General features: G+C 39.5%; 1 protein-coding gene across 3 annotated transcripts in view; it reads right to left on the bottom strand.

The window, feature by feature from the left end:
* Positions 1 to 16,690, bottom strand: part of LOC122556849 (collagen alpha-1(I) chain-like) — a 181,518-nt gene that overhangs the window by 53,393 nt on the left and 111,435 nt on the right. For all 3 annotated transcript variants that reach the window (XM_043704102.1, XM_043704104.1, XM_043704103.1), the window contains 10 exons: positions 15,960 to 16,013; positions 15,328 to 15,435; positions 11,962 to 12,015; positions 11,756 to 11,854; positions 11,593 to 11,646; positions 10,037 to 10,135; positions 9,413 to 9,466; positions 9,258 to 9,311; positions 7,605 to 7,658; positions 4,201 to 4,254 (listed from right to left, as the gene is read on the bottom strand). In XM_043704102.1, coding sequence (XP_043560037.1) covers positions 4,201 to 4,254; positions 7,605 to 7,658; positions 9,258 to 9,311; positions 9,413 to 9,466; positions 10,037 to 10,135; positions 11,593 to 11,646; positions 11,756 to 11,854; positions 11,962 to 12,015; positions 15,328 to 15,435; positions 15,960 to 16,013 — 684 coding nt within the window. The remainder of the gene's footprint in view (positions 1 to 4,200; positions 4,255 to 7,604; positions 7,659 to 9,257; positions 9,312 to 9,412; positions 9,467 to 10,036; positions 10,136 to 11,592; positions 11,647 to 11,755; positions 11,855 to 11,961; positions 12,016 to 15,327; positions 15,436 to 15,959; positions 16,014 to 16,690) is intronic.

The following is a 16,690-nucleotide window of genomic DNA, read 5'->3' as shown; positions in this document are numbered from 1 at the left end:
TCTCAGATCGATCTCTTTCCTCACTATCTCCCTGGGTCCCACCCCCCCACCTTACTAGCTTAAATCCTCCCAAGCAGTTCTAGCAAATGTCCCTGCCAGTATGATAGTCCCCTTCCAATTTAGTTGCAATCCGTCCTTCTTGTACAGGTCACTTCTACCCCAGAAGAGATTCCAATGATCCAAAAATGTGAATCCTTCTCCCATACACCAGCTCCTCAGCCATGCATTCATCTGCTCTATCCTCCTATTCCTGCCCTCACGAGCTTGTAGCACTGGGAGTAATCCAGGTATTACTACCCTTGAGGACCTCCTTTTTATTATTTATGCCTAACTCTCTGTAATCTCCCTTCAGAGTCTCAACCTTTTCCCTTCCAATGTTGTTGGACAATGACCTCCTGCTGGCCCCTCCCCCCCGTGAGAACATTCTGCACCCTCTCTGAGAAATCCTTGATCCTGACACCAGGGAAACAACACACCATTCTGCTTTTTCTCTGCTGGCCACAGAAACGTCTGTCTGTAACTCTGACTACAGAATCCCCTAACACAATTGATCTCTTGGAAACCGACGTACACCTCGTTGCATTAGAGCCAGTCTCAACACCAGATACTTGGCTCTTCAATGCACAAGGGGAATGATTCTCTCATGATGGCTTCTCAAACTCAGGAGATTTTTCTACTTGGTCCATCAAGGATCCACGCCACTGTCAGTTCATCCACCATCACTGTGGCTGTGATGGTGGCTGTGATCTTTTGTGGCTCTGGTTTTTCAATGCTAACCCAACAAACTGGAACTCTACTCCATCACCTGGTTTCTGCGCTGCTCTGTCTTTCTCCAGCTCAGTGGTTCATTATGTCCATAAGAAACATTATTTGAACATTCAGGATTCTGAAGCAAATAGATAATATGGACTCTGCCAATAGGTTTGAAATTGCTGCAAGTTTCTAAAGGTAAAAAATTTAGATTTAACTGCACACTTGTTGTAACAAACAAACTGTCCAATCGAAGCAGATGGAATAAAAATATCGAAGGGAAACATATTTGAACAATGTCCAATTTTTGGTTCTGATCAGGTGGTTTTTAGAAATTTTATTTTCATGATCTAATTTATGGTCTCTCCTACCATGACAGATCTGGGATAGTGTGTTTCTTTTCTTAAACGTTTGGGACTTGTAATTAAAATTCTGAAGAGACAATTTAATATTTCATTGTATGCAAATAAATAATTTGCTTCTAAATTTGGTTAACTTTAGGAAGACTCAACTATCTAATGCATAAGGTGAAAGTGAGATGGAATGTATAAGTGAATGAATTACAGGTATTAAATCATTTACCAGTGTGTTTTATTTGTTATCCCTTCAAATTATGACGCTGGTCCAATCTGTTGATGTAACTCAATGTTCACATTACAACCTTTATGCTGAGATTTTGATTCTCGTATTTTCCACTGGACAGATTTTCTCTTTTATTGTGACTACCTAATTTCTTACTGGATGAGCAGAGTAAATGGTTTTGAACTTGGCACCCATAGCTGTTGTTGAATATTGGTTACTCTAGCTGTGGAGAAATCACTGAGCCATTGATAGCTTCAATATGGACATTTTTCAAGTCATCATTACTTATTTCCTCAAGTTCCCTAGCTTCCATGTCCTTCTCTACAGTAAATACTGACACAAAATATACCCTTAGTATCTCATCCATCACATTGGTTCCACACATTGATGATCTTTAAGGGGCTCTTTCCTCTCCCCTAGTTACTCTTTGCTAGTATATTTGTAGAATTTCTTGAATTCTCCCCACCCCTTTCCGCCTTCCGTTCCCTCCGTGACTACCTGGTCAGGTCCACGCCCCCCTACAACCCACCGTCCCATCCAGGCACTTTCCCCTGCCACCGTAGGAACTGTAAAACCTGCGCCCACACCTCCTCCCTCACCTCCATCCAAGACCCCAAAGGAGCCTTCCACATCCATCAAAGTTTTACCTGCACATCTACCAATATCATTTATTGTATCCATTGCTCCCGATGCGGTCTCCTCTACACTAAAGCAGAGCACTTTAGGGAACATCTCTGGGACACGCCCACCACCCCGTGGCCCGACATTTCAACTCCCCCTCCCACTCTGCCGAGGACATGGAGGTCCTGGGCCTCCTTCACCGCCGCTCCCTCACCACCCGATGCCTGGAGGAAGAACGCCTCATCTTCCACCTCAGAACACTTCAACCCGAGGGCATCAATGTGGACTTCAACAGTTTCCCTACCTCTATTCCTGATGTAGGGCTTTTGCCCAAAACGTCGATTTTCCTGCTCCTCGGATGCTGCCTGAACTGCTGTGCTTTTCCAGCACCACTCTAATCCAGAATCTTACATCATTCTTTGTCTTGCTCTTGCTTGCCTTGACTACTTAACTTGCTCCCCTTCTCTACTCCACCAGCCTCAGACTTATCATGATCTCTCTTTCGATCCCAATGCCCACCCTTACTAGTTTAAAGCCTCCTGAGTAGCAGTAACAAATCTCCCAGCCAGAATATTGGTCCTTTTCCAATTCAGGTGCAATATGTCCTTCTTCTACAAGTCACTTCTATTTCAGAAAAGATCCCAATGATCCAAAACTCTTTACCCCTTACACCAGCTCCTTTGCCATACATTCATCTGCTTTATCCTCCTCTTCCTACTCTCACTGGCACATGACACTGGGAGAAATCCAGATATTATTGGCTCAAGCATGTACTTTTTAATCTCCCGCGTAATTTCCTATATTCTCTCTGCAAGTCTGTGTCCCTTTCTCTACTTGTGTCATTGATACCAACATGCACAACGACCTTCTGCTGGTGACTCTCCCCTTTGAGAATATTCTGCACCCTCTCCAACCCTCGCACCAGGGTCACACACCATTCTGATATCTTGCTGTTGGTCGCAGAAATGTCTATCTGCTCCTCTTACTAAAGTTCCGTATCACAACCAATCTCTTGGAATTTGATCTGCCCCTCTTTATAGTAGAGCCAGAAACCTGGCTGTCAGTATTACGTTCCCCTGTGAGGCCATCACCCCAACATTATTGAAAACAGCATACTTGTTTGAGATGGGGATAGCCACAGGAGACTCCTGCATTACCTGCCTACCTCTCCTACCTTTCCAAGCAGTAACCCATCTACCTGACTATATCTGCACTGTATCCACATTCCTGAAATTGCCATCCATCATACTCCCTAGTTCCTGTAAATTGCTTATTGCCTCTAAATGCTCCTCCAACCAATCCATGAAATCTGATAGGACTTCCTGCAGATATAGTCTCCAGAAGCATTGAAATGCTCCCTGATCTCCCACATCCGATAGAAAGAGCACATCACTCTACTAAAAGCCAAGTCTGCACTGTAAACAATCTACAGACCCAGAATATACCTAAAACAAACATAACACTTTATTCAACAACTCAGCATTAGTACAGACTTCTTGCTCAAAACACTGGTCTGGGATAACTTAATACCTGTCTTTTATATGAACTTCAATCATGAGACAGATCTCAGTAAAACATGAAAAACCTCACCAACCAAACCTCCATAAACCGTACCTTAAGTGAATTGATATCAAACTGGTGTCAATCCTCTCTGCCATTTTCCTAACTGCAATGATAAACTTACCTCTAGCAAATTATCTGTATGTGTGAAGATCACCTACAGAACTGATGAAACTATTTAATCCATGCTGCCTTCAATACAAACCCAACCTCAGTCATAGAGTTTTAGTATGCAGAAAGTGCACTCACTCAGAAATAGAGTTTCTGATAATTGTTATAGACACCAAAGCATACAAGTGCTGAAACCAGGTATACCACCATCTACAGCCCCTTCATCACAGTGAATATCCAGTAAACATATCTACATTTTGTTTTAGGGTGTGACATTAACAATTATGTTACTCAGCATCCAGTTAATTTCTGCAATGCAGTGTGAAGATTAACGTGAAGATAGCACACTCTGCTTTCCCAGGGGAGACTTCCATTGTTTTAGAGTCTAGAAATTGCAGAATTAGCAGGAGTTGTTTTTATCACAAATCTTTGTGTAATTTTCTAGTTGTATCTTGGGTAAATAATTACATTAAACAAAGTATTTCACTTCAATATTTCTAACAATGTATTGCCATGAGTTACCCTGGATAAAATTGTAATAATCAAATTAGGCATTAATGAAATTAAACAGCTTACCGGCTCACCAGGTTTCCCGCTTTCACCAGGAGGACCGATGGCACCACTTAGACCCTAATGAATAACCAAGTGAAGGATAATAGTTAAACCCACAAGTTCATGAAAATTGATGATAAAATAACACTTCCAAATACTTCACAATTTCATTTTTTATACCGACTTAATAATGTTATAACTGTTCCTGGAAAGTGCACAAAATAATGATTTACATGATATAACACTGTTCATGATTCAGGATATTGCAGAAGCCAATTAAATACTTTTTAAGTTTCCAAATTTCAAATTTGTACTTGGTGAGACTTCTGTACAGCAAAGATATTAATGGTTATGAACCCAAGCTAGTTGAATGCAGATCAAGCACAATGTCAGTGACTGGCAGCAACAAAGGGCTGAATGGCCTCCTCCTATTACTATGTTTCTCAGTATAAACCCTTCTGTAATATAGAAAATTGTGTAATCAATTTGTACATACCAAGGTTGTACAACCTTCAATGAAAACTGACAGGATCATTGTTTTAGCAACATTTTTTTAGGAATAAATATTGGACAGAGCACAAGAACTTCTTTCCTCCTCTTTAAATAAAGTTATTGGATCCTTCTCACTCATTACAGAAAGCAAATTGTTTCTAGATTGAATGGTGAATCTGGAAGCTTGCACCTCTGACAGTGCAGCACTGCAGGGAAATATAGCCTAAAATGTTGTGTTCTAACCTCTGGAAAATGGTTTGAACCTACTGGGGTTCACTGGAAATTTAGCTCACTGGTTAGTGCTACTGTTGTGCTGATAAAGCTGTAAGTTATGACTTTTGTGAGACATGGTATTGTTAGCTTCTTTGTCATAGCACAAGTCTGATTGGACTGTAAGGCCAAAAGTTCCACTCGGTAGCAGCATTGGTTTCAGCACTAAGGAAGTGTGGAACTGGTAAAAATGATAATGATCCTATTTCTGACAACATACAATACTTTTGCTGATGGCCATGTTCTGAAGGACAATAGTATGGTCCACAGATTAGATGCACAAAAAAGATGCAGAGTGAGTAAACGTAATGTCAGTCATCCTTGATTTAGGTTTGAATAGCTGATTGTCATTTTGGACACTTTCTTAAATACACATAACAGAACTTCTTCCCCAGTGCTGTTGAAAGGTATTACCATGAACTTTCAGTTGGATGGCTTTTAGCTTTGTTTCCCTGCTGCAAAAGTAATGGATTGTGCTTTTGGAGAAATTTTCACAGGTTCTTTGAGTCAGAACAGAGAAGGTCTTAGTCCAGAAAGCTTGCTTTCTCTCTTGGGGATTATAGCTGCATCTCTTTGGGCTGCAACATGACTGGGGTGTGGAGTAGAGGTAGCAGACTTGGAGAGCTGTATGCAAAGCAGGAGGAAGCCTCGCTATCGGAGACTGTGCTCACCATGTGTCTTCAGCATTTCTCTGACCTTCTTCCTGGTCAGGGGCACAGATTGAGATAGCCATAGTTCATCAGCAAAGTGCTTACTGAATTGTGTCAGCCACTTGCCACAGCGTCCAATGCCACAGAGCAGAGTAGAGACAACACTCCCAGTACCTGTCAGAGTTACCATGTAGCAAAATTTCTATGTCTCAGACTCCTTACAGGTTGGAACCGACAACATCTCATTTTACAGTGTCGCTGTGTCACACAGATCACTGGTACTCTATATATAAGGAAGGGGAAATATATTATTTTCTCTCAAAGTAGAGAGAAGCAGTAGGAATATGCATGTAGTTTTTCCGGGGAGCTATCAATTGTCTGCACAGGGCTGTAGACATCATCTCTCAGCAGGCACATGTCCAGGAATTCCACTCCCTGAATGCGCAGCTGGCATACAGCCAAGCACAGGGCACCATGTTGGTGCATTCCTGCTAAATTTGAAAGCAGCTTTGAAGTTTTTATCTTGAGTTAATTAGCTGATTCCAGCATTTCCCTGCCACTGTGTAGAACAGAGGATGGATATGTGGTGATGAAAGCTCCCCAATCTTCATGTGGTTCCCGATTCCCACAACGTTCTGACACTGAAAGCTGTGCTGGAAGGAGGAAGGTCTTGGAACAGATCATCAACATTTTCCCAGAATGGTCCCCATGCTTGGGCCACATATTATGGACTGTTTCTCCAGGCTTGTGGTGGACTACATCTTCTACAATTGCAAATCTTCAGTTGTTGCTATCAGGTTTTTGACATCTCGGAGGAAGGAGACTGACATTAGACTCTGGTTCTCCTTAAGACATCCTCAGTTAATGAAATCAAAAGCAAAACACAGCACCTTTTAAACCACCTCCATTTTTTTCTGTCCCAGGTTTGTCCCTCCCCCAGCCTTGAATCTCAGAAACCTCTAAAGTCAAGGCACACCATGCAACTCATATCAATTATTTTTATTTTGAAAGCCAGAGGGAAAAAAAAGGTTTGCAAGTTCAGAATCTGGCATTTAAAAACAAATATTGTGGCCTTGTATTTAAAATTTAAAGCTGGAGGTTGAAAAAAGGTATTGTTTATCAATTTTAAAATGGAGGTGTATCCTTAGCTGCTGTTCTCTCCTGTCTAATTATTTCCCTTTCCCTTCCTCTTCCCCTCCACCCAATTTGCTCTCCCTTCCTGTGTTCTCTACTCTTCACTCTGTTACCAAACTGATCCTCGCAATCCCATATTTCCCCTGTTTTCCTTCAACACCTAACTCTGCTGTTCTTCTTCCTGTGCAAACCTACTTTCCCACTCAGATTTACTTTCCCCTTTCCCTGCTACCCCAATCCTGAAAATAGATCATGTGTTTGTTGTGTATCACTAGACGGAGTAATGATTTACACTAAAAACTTTAAGAATGCTATCGATTGACATAGGGCTTTTGGATAGAAATAGTATATCCATGCTCTCTTTTGCCCGTTATTTCCAACCTATGAATGTAGTCTTTCCCTTCATTCTCAGAATTGATACACTCTCCTGCCGTTACCAGGAGGTCTGTTGCCATTCTCTGTCTTATCCCGTACACCACTCTACTCTTCAATAGTACAATCCTTCCCTGAGCCCAAATATAACTATCCTCTAAGCTTCAACTACTCTTCAGCTGAAGAGTGTCTTTAATCTTTTCTCCCTGCAAAGAGTAAACACTCAAGTCGAGATAGTGCATCCTTGTCATTTTATAGCATACCAAAGGAAGTTTATCAACACCACAGAAAGGCAAAACATTATTTGCCACACAATATACGAGCAGAATTAGGCAGTTCGGCCCATTGAGTCTGCTTTGCCACTCAATCATGGCTGATATGTTTCTCAATCCCATTCTTCCGCCTTGTCCCTGTAACCCTTTATCCCCTGACTAATCAGTAAGCTATCTATTTCTGACATGGTTTCCACAGCCTTCTATATCAAACCAGAGTTAATCAAATTAATTGTACCTGAAGACCTGGAAATCCTTGAGGACCTGGCTCTCCTTTTTCACCAGATGCACCCTGAGAAAAGACAAATGTTTGAAAAATTTAGAAGAACTATCTGAATACATTTGTTCAAATCAAATAACAAGCTATTGAATAAATGATGAGTTTGTTTTTATCTAAAGTTCATCTCCTTGTCATAACTGAGAATCAATTTTCTGCATAAACCATCTCTAGAACAAAATTGGAATTCTCCAGACCATGAAAGTATCAAAGAAAAGAAACTAGTAGGATTTTCATTGAGCTCTATCTAATCAGTTGCTACATCTGTTGTAGAGACTGACGGAGATGGGAACTAATTCAGAGGATGGTGGCCGGGGTTTTGGGGAGAATGGTGATTAACAATTTCTCAGCAAAACATACCAGGGAAGAATGGAACAGGCAGAAGACATGCACAGAGGTTAGTTAGGCGGTGCTGAACACACAGTCCCCATTGCACCATCTGATCCTATCCTGGTTCAGGCACAGTTAAGGCATCATGGTGCCTTCATTAAACAAGTATGAAGGTTTTTGAGTATGTTCATAATTGGTCTAATACATGGTTTTGAATCAAATGTCATATTGTATTCAGAATTACCTTGAATCCATGCAAGAGATACATTGGAGACTGCCAGCATATAAATTCCTCATAAAACAAATATTCTAATAAGGAGCCAAAGGAGGTAAAGCTACTCGACTTTGATCTTGACTCCTCACTAATCCAGCCAGCAACTGCCAGCCACTGTTCATCCTCCCATACTCACTGACTTCTCGTTCTTCTGGCCTCAGCTTGGGTCCATCACTGGCTGAGGCCATTGTTTACCGACCATGTGTAAACCCCCCAAATCTTGCCAAACGGCCACACAGTGTAGGAGCAGAATTAGGCAATTCGGCCCATCGAGTCTGCTTTGCCATTTGATCATGGCTGATATGTTTCTCAATCCCATTCTTCCACCTTCTCCCTGTAACCCTTTATCCCATTACTAATCAAGAACCTATCTCTGACATGGTTTCCACAGCCTTCTGTGACAAACCATAACCACAGAGCTGTATCTGCAGTTAATGGGTGCTGACAGCTTGATGATAATGAAAGAATGGGAAGACCAATGCCGTCTTGAGTGATTCATGGTGTAATCAATGCCAGTTTGTATCTCAATTCAGGAAACATCCTATTTCTGTGCAAACAGTAGTTCAGTAATGTGGAGGTAATAGTACTAGATAAGTACCCCAGTAACTCCAATCCTGCAATGGCAAGTCATAAAATTTAGGTAATGAATCAATTTTTGCAATAGTTGACAACTGACTGTGAAGGCAGTTAGGTTATTCTGAAACTTCATTAAGATCCTGTCCTAATCTGTCTCACATGCTGTTCTGTTTCCACGATTGATTCTATTATATTCTGAAGTGGTCTAACAAATCATTACAAGAGAAAGTTCACCAACACCCTCTCATGTGAATAATAGTTGGGCAATGAACATGGCTTTGTCAGTGTTGTCAAAGGAATGATTGGTACAGCAAATTAAAGAGATAAATATTAATTGTCATACATCAAAACTAAGAAACTGTTTAAATAAATCCACTTAAGATAGAGAGAAACCATTTTTATTTCAAAACATATGAATTCAGAAACATACTTACAGCTGTGCCAGGCTGGCCCGGAGGACCCACAAATCCAGGTTTTCCTGGTAAACCCTGTCAATATAGTGTAGGTATTAATAAGCTGTGCATAAATAACATTTGGCAAAGAGTCTCTTTCAACAGAATGAAATTGAATATTTGCAGCCTTTACATACCTGTGGACCAGGGCTACCCACAAATCCTCTATCACCAGCTTTACCAGGTAGTCCCTGGTGTGTTGGGAGTGATGGGTGAGGTGGTGTGGGGAGGCGTGGTGTGGTCGGGAAGGGGGAAGAAAGAGCAGATGTCATTTTATGCATGGTTCAAAAGCAATTTCCAACATTGTCCTGATAGTTATCAAGAATCCTGTGTATGGGTTATCTTCTGCTTCCTAATTTTTAATATTAGGAGGGACAATGGTAGAATCTTCCAACACAGGAGACAAATCAACCCATCTTTACTGTGCTAGCTCTTTGAGCAATGTATCTAATTAATTGCTTTCCAGTGTTCTTGCACCTAGCATCAATGGCCACTTGACCAGCTTTTTGCCACATTAAAAGATTCAGTGAGAATCCACGAGGCACTGTTGACTGCTTGGAAACTTTTTTCAATCTAAGCTTTTTCTGGAATAGAGATCCATCAAATAAAGTTGTTCACTCACAACTGGTTTCAACGTTATTGCTAACATGACTCCAGAGTTGTGTTTTCATTTGCATAACAATACATCATGTTTGTATCAAAGCATGGCACCCAGCCAAAACAATGACGAGAGATACGTTTTATAAATAATTTGCACTTACATCATTTCCTCTTGGCCCAGGAAACCCCATTACACCAGGTGAACCTCTTTGTCCAGGTGAACCAGTTTGGCCTGCAGGACCTGGATCTCCAGTAGGACCCTGTTGGTAAAAATGTAAATTACAAAATAATAAAATTCACCCCTAAGCACACAAACATATGTAACTTGGGAAAGATCAGTCTAAAACAAAACAAAGTAAAGACAAAGATTAATATTGCCAAGTATATACAAATGATTATCACTGTCAATAAACAGCCAGCATTGATAATCAATATTTATACATCATAGTAGGCAGTGAAAACCAGAAAACAAGCAGATATTTATGCTCAGAATCTTGACAATTGCCAAATAATGTAGATTTAAAATGTATCAATTTCCACATGAATCACTGACTCCCTCCCACCTCAAACCTCAATACTTGGGTCCTTTAATTTTTCTGTTTTATCAAACAGAGGCCACACTTGAATTAATTTGGATGTAACATTATCATGCATAAGTGCAGAATAAAAAGTGGTTTTGCCAGCATTTGTTATTACTCTGAAGCTCACTAGTCAAGAGTGTAGAGCTCCACTGTAGTATCACATCTCTAAACTGTGCTCCTTTCTGGTGCGATGAGCTGCCTTGCAGTGTCTGGTAAAATTAGCCATTAGTTCACTCCACTACCTGTTCTTAGATCAAGTCCAGTTTGATGATGTTTGGTGTAATCCACCATGACATTGCTCAGGGTAGATCGCTGTGGTTACTCTTACTTTGACAGCTACCAGCTGAGTCCCTGATGAAAGCACATAGATTAAATAATGGGTGACTTGTCAACTATTTTATATGTCTTTGCGTTATTCAGTAATTCCTTATTCTTGTTCCTGAGACTAGCATCTGTCCTTACCCTTTTCTTCACAAATTCCAACATGACAACCATCCTTAATATGGGGAGAAGAAAGTTATTTCTCAAGATAACTGAATGGAAGGGAGCAAAGTTGATCCAGTGAGCAAGTCAACCAATATTTCATGAATCACAATTCATGTCATTCAGTGTCAACTGTTTTTGTCAGTTGAACTGAAGGAATTATGGTGGGTAGAAAGTTATACATATTTACACGAAAGAAAACGTGCAAGTTTCTGACAGATAGTGGGATGTATAGAAAATTCATACAGAAATTTCACTTGCCATTTTACTGGTAGCATCACTGACTTATGTATGTATTATGGAGGAACCTCGATTATCTGGCATTCGATTATCCGAATATCGGATTATTCGGCAAGATTGCAGGTCCCGATGCTCGGCTAAACTCTGTTATCTGGCATTTGATTAACCGAACAAAATACTCCCTCCCCATGTCCTTCAGATAATCGAGGTTCCTCTGTATTCTCTATTGGTTATTGTTGCTTGATACTTAAAAACTCATTACGGTGACTAGGTTTTCTGACAGACTGGGTGACAATTTGCATGATTTCTTATTTTCATCAATTATAAACCCAATAAGATGAAAGGAGATGTTTATTTGGACATTAGTGATGTAAATAATGCCCTTTGTCTATTGCTATCCTTCTGGAAATTACCTGTGGTCCAGGTTTACCTTCAGGACCAGGACTGCCTGGGTTTCCTGTAAGTCCCTAAAAACACAGAAAAGGAATTCAAAATCAAGTGAATAAAATTGTCTCTAAAATTAATTTTGCCAGCATTTTTTCCTTATTATGTCTTTATTAACGTTCTGCTTCTTACCCTTTGACCAGGGATGCCAGCATCTCCAGGACGACCTGATTCACCATTAGCACCTCTAGGCCCAATGGGACCTGGTGGACCAGTTTCTCCTGCTAGACCCTAGCAGCAAAAAGTTAGTGCAGAATTAAATACTCAGAACCATTTATCCAAATGACAATGAGGAAAAGAAATTAAAGCTGAATTTAGGTATATTAAAATCTTCTGACCTGTTCTCCTGGTGGGCCACTTGTACCTGGGACACCTCTCATGCCTTGAGGTCCCTAGAAGCAGGACAGAAAGTCAGGTTTCTAATATTATTAATATATATACGCCACTGATTTATCTTATATGTAGTCATTAATGTTGCTGAGCCACAGTGATCCACAAAACAGATAATTAACTGCAAGTAATTAATTCTACTGCCATTAAGATTTGGGATGGTACTGTGATGAAGCTGCTCCTTGAACAAGATTATATTGTCTTTGGTTTATTTTTCAAAGTGGTCATAATAGACACAGACTCCCATAAGTCTAAGTTGAAGGTTTTCAGGTTCAGTTTAATTATAGCTAACAGATACAGTCTGAGGCAACAGCCTTTCACGTTTTTGAAGAAAAAGCACTGTACAATGAAAGGGCAGTTCTCCCAGCTCAGCTTTTCTCGGGTTTCGTCTGGTGTTTAGCGGGAGTGTTGTAAAAGCTGCTGGACTCAAAGAAGCAGGTCCCTGCTGATCCTTCTCTCTCTCTCTGACATCTCTCCTTTAAGAACCTGTCTTTGATTTTACCTTTGGTGCAAAGGGGTGTTTACAGGGACTTTTGCAAGTATTAGGAACAGCATCATTAAGCTGGGATCATCTGTTGAGTTTTCGGATAGGTTATGTTATACGGTATTCTGTTCTCTTCTGCTTGCGTTTCATTCGGTAATCTTGTAAATAAATTCTGTTTTGTTTAAAACTAAATGGTTTGTCCAACTGCATCACTCCTGGAATATCCACACTACACCTGCTTAAAAGGACTACTTTGGGCTACTTTCTTGAAATGTTTTGAAGGGGTCTGGCTTGGTCCATAACAGGTACAAAGTATCGAGTGTGATATATAACAATTGTATCCTTCTTAAAAAGTGGCTCCAGTTGTGAAAGCATATTTTTAAAATAAGGTAAGATCTTAATAAGTTGAACATATGTATGGAAAATTGGTAAGCTGGTGGACTGAGAGTATTACAAACAGAAATAGATTTAAGAAGAGATCCAAAAAGGAGCATTAAAAGAATTGCATAAGATATCAGAGTTGTTGTTAACATTTAAAATAAATTATGAATATATCAAATGTGGGGAAATTATTAGAATCTACCATTGGAAACAGAGTTATTAAACAATTGGGAAAAGTATAAACTAATCTAAAGGAAGGAAGCTAGCCTGAATTGAATGGACGGTAGGTGATGACATTTTGTTGAGGCCACTAGGATAGGTTAACATTTGTTGTGGTGCATGTGAATGTTTCAGGTACACTCAGGAAATCCCTTTCAGTGGATGGAGAGGAGGGTCACTGTGTTTTACCAGGGTTTAGAGAGTTATTTTGTGAGGATAGATTAGATTAAAGTGAACAAAAGCACAAAGTTCTGGTGAAACTCAGCAGGTCTGGCAGCATCTGTGGGGAGAAAGCAGAGTTAACATTTTGAGTCTGGTGAGCCTTCGCCAATTCTGATCTGCCAGGCTCAGACCATAGAACAGCAGACCTGCTGAGTTTTGCCAGCAATTTCTGTTATTGTTTCAGATCTCCAGCATCTGCTGTAATTTGTTTAATTTTAGATTGTGACTCGTATTACCTTAAATTTAGAAAGCTCAAGGATGATCTGATTTGGATCTTCAGAAAATAAGTAAGGATTTGAAGGGGTAGATATAAGGGAAGCAATTGACTAGTGGTACTATTGCTAGACTATTAATCCCCATACTCAGTTAATGTTCTGGGGATCCGGGTAAAATTCCCACTATACCAGATGACAGTATTTGATTGCTATAAAGAATGTGGAATTAAGGGTCTAATTGTGACCATGAAACAATTGTCAACAGTCGGAAAAACCCAACGAGTTCACTAATGTCCTTTAGGGACAGAAATCTGCCATCCTTATCTGGTCTGACCGATATGTGACTCCAGACCCACAGCAGTGTGGTTGACTCTTGACTGCCCTCTGGGAAATTAGGGATTGGCAGTAAATGCTGACCTAGCCAGCGATGCCCTCATCTCGTGAGTGAATTAAAACAGACACAGCAATTATTTTCTCTGGTGGAGGAATTCAGACAAGACACCCTAACATGACTGGAACTAGATTATTTAGAAGTGAAATCTGGAAGGAGTTTTTCTCACATGAAATAGTTGAAATCTTAGAATTCTCTCCCAAAGTCTTTGTAAATTGAAATTTCCAAGACAGAGATTGCTATATTTTTGTCTGACAAGAGTATCAACATGATACGAAGAAAAGATGGTTGAATGTAGGTAGTGAACCAGGGCCGTAGCCTGTCCAATACCATTCTTTATTTTCTGCTCCAACACACAGTGCGGTTACTTTGTGCACTTTATACAGACTAAAAGAGTTTGTGTAGAAATCCAAAAGAACTGTGGATGTTAGAAATCAAAAACAAAACAGAAATTGCTGAAAAAAACCTCAGCATCTCTGGCAGCATCTGTGGCAGAAATCACAGTTAATGTTTCAAATGTAGTGACCCTTCTTCAGAATGCTCCCTGGACTCGAAATGTTAACTCTGTTTTCTTTCCACAGATGCTGCCACACCTGCTGAGTTTTTCCAGCAATTTCTGTCTCATTTGTTGCTTAGAAATCTGCAGGTTATTAAAATGTGAGGAAACCTAAGCTCTCAATTTTGATGCATTTATGGTCAAACACTCCACAGTTCACAGGACGTAAACTGAGGAGAATCAGTTAAGTCAAACTTAAAGATTTGATATCGGGATGTAATTTCTCTAGATTTGAATCACTGAAGTGATGATGTTGGGAAATACATTGAAACTTTGTTTTGTGAAGTGTTTTAAGATTTTTCCAACCGTGCTCTATATCTAGCTAGTTCAGCATGTTTTATTTTTGACTTTCTCTTCTGTGTAATAAACTTTTTTTGTCAGAAACACAAATGTACCAATCTTAAATATGAAATTAATCATTCATTCATCATTGCTTGTTGCTGATGGAAGGCAATTCCAAATTTTTATCACCTATTACATGTAGAAATATTTCTTAAATTGGACTCCCAAACATCCAGCTCTAAGTTTTAGGTTGTGCCTTCTAGTATTAGAATTTCTTACCAATAGAAAAATCTTTGCTCTATTTATGACAGCTGTTTTGTTAACATCTTAAATTATGATAATTCAGCCTATAGCCTTCTATATTCTTGGGAATACAAACATCATTGGTGTATTGTTCCCATTACCTTTTACAAATACACAGCAGTTAGGCATATGAACTTATGGACATTAGTGTTCATATAGAAAGCTCTAATTTTAATTAATGCTGTGTAGTGGCCCATACTTGGTACCAACTGTTACATATTTACCATAGAAAATAAGTGTATGACATTGATTTTATCTTACTCTCTCGCCAGGAGGGCCTATTGCACCAGTTGACCCAGGTTCACCAGGGAGACCTCTTTTACCTTCTTCACCAGCAGGACCAGGGGCACCTGGACTTCCTGGTGTTCCCTAGCAAGAAGAAAAATGCACATGGCTTAACATGTGAAATATAGCAAAATATTATAATCTTTTGTCGAATAATCGAGATTGAACAACATGCATTTTGCTTAGTTTTTCACAATTGTAAAAAGAGAAATTGGATCTTCTTTCTTTGTAATGTACCTCTTCCTAGTAGTTGTTAGATAGTAAGCATGACAGCTTATCACCTCGTCTTTCCATAATTCCCCCAAACAAAAGTAAACATAGATCACTGGATCTGAAGAGGCTCATCAGTGTTCTTTGTTAATATGATTATTTTCTGTTATTACTACAAAAAAAATTAGACTCATAAAAAGGCATACTTAAAACATAAAAACATTTAATGTCTATTTAGATTTGTCAACTAATTCCATTATTCTGATAAAGTTTTCATAAACTGCAATACCTAAAACTATTATTGAAATGGCTCAGTAAAAGTTGTCCCAATTCACAAGTTTAGTTATTCAGTTTATTTCCTTAGTCCAGACAGAAAGGTACAAAATAAAGTGACTTACAGATTCCCCCTGCGGACCAGGGTCTCCTTTTGCTCCCAGTTTCCCAGATTCACCCTAAGAAAGTGAAGAGTTTCCAATTAGAAAACAAAATTGATAATGATAGGCAATCATTTTTAAAACAAGTTGTGTGAAATTATATTCTGAATCAGGAATTATTTGGGTATTTTGAAAGGAAATAACATATTTATTGGTAACCTCTACAGAATGTCGTCTGGAAAAATTAAAAGTCTATACTTCAATAAGAATCGATGAGGAACACCGAATGTTTTTTTCCCCATTAAAGCACACTGAACTGCATTAGAAATTTAAACTCCCATGTTTTAAAATGATGCAAGGTAGTTACAAGTACACTCAGACTGAGCTTGAGTATTTTGTATATTTGACCAATTAATATTTCTCAAAGCACTTTCTAAACAAACAGAGTCTCATGTCTAAACATTATTAGCAATGGATAACTTTGTCAATATACAGAACTATCATAACCACACGAGCTATGACTCTGTGTGCTGCTGATGTGGCATTACAGCTGCAATGTCATGTTACCTATGAATACCTACTGTCCTGGCAGCAATCATAATGCTTTCAACCTGTGTCAGCAACATCATAGGCACCATGTCAAAACAGATAAGGTGTTGCTCAGCAACTATTCAATGTAGAACACTGTACAAAGAGGCTGAAAACTCTGTAACCGTAACATACATGACTATACATGACTGTACAATATAACAAGC

Source organism: Chiloscyllium plagiosum, chromosome 14 (assembly GCF_004010195.1).
Source record: "Chiloscyllium plagiosum isolate BGI_BamShark_2017 chromosome 14, ASM401019v2, whole genome shotgun sequence".
Classification (NCBI taxonomy): domain Eukaryota; kingdom Metazoa; phylum Chordata; class Chondrichthyes; order Orectolobiformes; family Hemiscylliidae; genus Chiloscyllium; species Chiloscyllium plagiosum.
Note: the sequence above shows the minus strand (reverse complement) of the source record. Positions and strands in the feature narration are given on the sequence as shown.